This window comes from Staurois parvus, unplaced genomic scaffold (assembly GCF_062004578.1).
Source record: "Staurois parvus isolate SC_StPar_1 unplaced genomic scaffold, SC_StPar_1.0 ptg000012l, whole genome shotgun sequence".
NCBI classification, from domain to species: Eukaryota; Metazoa; Chordata; class Amphibia; order Anura; family Ranidae; genus Staurois; species Staurois parvus.
Window position 1 is genome coordinate 8897535 of NW_028317808.1, and position 3471 is coordinate 8901005.

Below are 3471 nucleotides of genomic sequence, written 5' to 3' on the forward strand. Positions count from 1 at the left end.
TCAGCCGCCATTTTCGGAAAAATTTCGATTCGCGCGTCCGAATTAGGCTGTTTTTCGGATTCGGCACGAATCGAAATTTTTCCGAAATTCGACTCGAATTCCACTTCGGATACTTCGATTCGCTCATCTCTAATTACCACTGTGCATATATACATTTCAGTTGTACTTAATTAAATAATTTAGGGACAATTTTGAAATAACATAATTAATGTGCATATATTTATGGTTTCTGATCTTGTTAGCAACCTTTTTTTTTTTGCCCTTCGTTTGCAAATGATAATCCAGTTCATCTATAATAAAGGCCAGATCCCAATGTTTTTCTCATTAATTCCCACCAGTCTTGAAGGTCAATGGATTTCACCGCTGTCCTCTCTCTCTTCCCCAAGTGAGATGGGCAAAGCTGAACTTTCCCCTTTTAACGTTTGAAAGCTTACTCAACTTTTTGACATTAATCTTTTCATAGCCAGAGGACTGAGAAACAATTTATTTTACAAGCCCTTCAAGGAATGGCGAGGTGAAGCCAGCATATTGAAAATGCTCACAAAAGCTATTATACATGAATAAGATTAACCCTTGGTCAGTATTAAGTACCAGCCACACATCCAGGTATATACGTACACTAAAGCACAACAATTCAAAGCATGGCATTTATTAAAATATTCATTTATCAATGCAAATACTAGAATAATTTATAGGCAAGCATTATACTGTTCTATTTATTAAAGAAGCCTACAAGTTGCAAACAGTTAATAGATTTTCAGTATATAGTCAATAATTATTAAGAGTGCATATGTTATTCCTAGTAAGAAAAAATCATACAAATGAAAATGTATGGAAGCTCCTAACACTGTCTTGCATCAGCACATTATTGGGATTTATCACCAGAAATAGTTTTTAATATGTTGGCACTTGCAGCGATATAAAACTTGCATAATTTAAAGCTGATTTATGAAAACTAGTAATGAATCCATGCTATGTTTTCTTTTATAGGTCGTTTTATATCGTTGGTCCTGATTGATGGCTCTGGGCAACTACTCCACCTTTGCTTTAATTTTCGTAAATCAATATGACTGTATACCATTAAAAAGACCTTATACATTTTTAAAGCCACCAAATAATAAAGAAAACTTTGGAGCAGATTTCTAAAACTGTAGCAACTAATACACAGAAGTGCTGTCTCTAGCAACCAGTTAGCTTCCAAATTCCATCATATCTTCTATCACAGGTTAGAGATAAAGTGAACTATGGGAAAATACTTTTTTTCAATATAACAGTTGTAAATAACATGCATGTTTTTAAACACTATCATATTTTAGGAAACATAAAAAAAATAGTCTGGTGATAATTCTCATTTTAAAAAATCATCAGAAGTCATGAGAATTAGCAGCAGCACCCCACTGGTTAAAATGACAATTATTATTGAGGATTATACCATTTATCAGTAAATGTCTGTTAGCAAATCATTGCATTGCTAAGCTTCAACTTAGAATTATCAGGAAGGTATGGGTACCTGTTTCTCCACATGTAGTAATAGTTTGGGTCATACATGATTATAAAAACAAAAGTGTCATTGCAGCAACTTATCATTCAGCATATTGGTGTATTGTCAGTGTGTTCTCAGTTAGCCTGAGCTGTTATCCCTGCCTGTTGTCCTATTGGTGATCGGTCATGCTTGCTGCGCGCATGTCCAGCTCCATAGCAAGGCACTGTGTTTGGCCAGAACTATCAAAAAAGGAAACAGGAGACCCATGACCCTAGACATGCTAATCTGCAATAACACACCTTCAGCAGGAGACTGCCAGACATAAGCACCTGTATTGTTTTCGACAAGGCTTGGATCAGTCATGCAGTGCAAAAAACATTCTTGTATAGTGTGTATATGTGCATTATTATTAGGTTTTAGACAATGGTCTCTTGGTCCCAGTTCACTTCTGTCGGTTTTACATAACAGCAATACCTGTTATAAGAATTGTCCCCTCCTTGAGGATAGGCACCTGCATCACTGTCTCTTGGATCTAGAGTAACTTTCTCCTCTGTAGCAGTGTATATTATTCGGTCCGCAGTAATCTTTTTATCAAAAACTGAGCATGTGTTATGGTTCTCTACTCCTGGTAATGTGTTTGTAGGACAGCATTGGTCCTGGCATTTAATCCCCTCATCTCCATCTCCCTTTGTAGTAAGCATCCTGGAATCCCCTATGGTGGTGATGTTGTTAGACTCACAACCCTCGTCTTTTTCCTTTGGTTTAGCTTTTTTGTCCAGCTCGTTTGAACTCCCCTTGCCAGACTCCACATCAGACGGGGTCTTCAGAAGTTCTACGTTCTCCTTGTCTTTCCCCTTCTTACAGCAGCAGGCACACTGTTTATAAGGCCATTTTGTACAACCATCTGTCCTCCTTGCCAGAGTTATAGCTGCCACTCCAGGTAGAAAAATGGCTGGCCCTATTGCAATCAGTGGGATGGATCCCAACATCTCCCCTTTAAATCCAGAAACCGTAAACATGAAACCAAATACAAGAAATATGCTCACCAAGGCCACCACCAGTCCAGTACGTGGGTTAATATCATCTGGTCTCATGTCTTTACACCATCAGAATGTACTTTTTGACCGGCGGCGCATCAGCAGCTCCTCGTGTTTGGAGACCAGCAAAACACTGTTTTAAAAAAACATTAAAAAAAAAAAAAAAGAAAACACCACTCCTTAATTACAGGTCAAACACTTTCCTTAATAACTCCGCAAATGACACCAGACTGGAGCTGTATCTGACCCATGCATTATTTGTCAATAAAATCCAAAGATGTTTGCAGCAACTCTTTTGGGTGGATTATTCACGTGTGAAAGCATTTCTCCTGGAGCAGATTCAGTGCTTGCAGAAAAGTCCACAGAGAGCTTGATGCTGTGTTTCAGATGCCAGCAGACTGAGATCTTGCATGTGCTCAAACTGCTTGAATGGAAACTGAGACAGTCATCTCTTAATGCAAGAGTATGTGAGAAGCGGGAGGGGAATAGAGACGGAGCAGAGGAGTGGACTTTAAATACTAGAAACACACAGCACTTAGGAACCTCCTGCGATAATATTCTGAAACCAGATAAGCAAATTCCTTTTCACGAGATCCCTCTATTCAAATAAAGTCAATGTTTGCAGCATCCTTTTAACGTAGATTACAATTGGTGGCATTAAGAATAATAAGCAAAAGCAGGTGACAATACACAATGGCTGTGTGCTTCCCATAAACCACAGTTATAATATGTTTTTCTTATGAATGTATTCAATATATGAGCCCAAAAATTTTTACACCCTTACGAGACTGATAAATGAATGCACTGTATAGTTAAGGCATCTTTCTGTCTTGAAAATGCTGGTTGAGATTTTAGACAATAGGTTTAATTCTTTGTTTGTAAGACAAGTATACAGACCTTAACAGAATGATAGTAAGGGGTTTTGCTTCCCTTTCTTTGGAAACATGAGCT

General features: G+C 37.9%; 1 protein-coding gene across 1 annotated transcript; it reads right to left on the reverse strand.

Annotated features, from left to right (window-relative positions):
- Positions 1-469: 469 nt before the first annotated feature.
- On the reverse strand, positions 470-2991 carry TMEM215 (transmembrane protein 215). The gene has a single exon (XM_089674751.1). It carries the CDS (start codon positions 2575-2577, stop codon positions 1900-1902), a length of 678 nt encoding a protein of 225 aa, XP_089530877.1. The 5' UTR covers positions 2578-2991; the 3' UTR covers positions 470-1899.
- Positions 2992-3471: the final 480 nt, after the last annotated feature.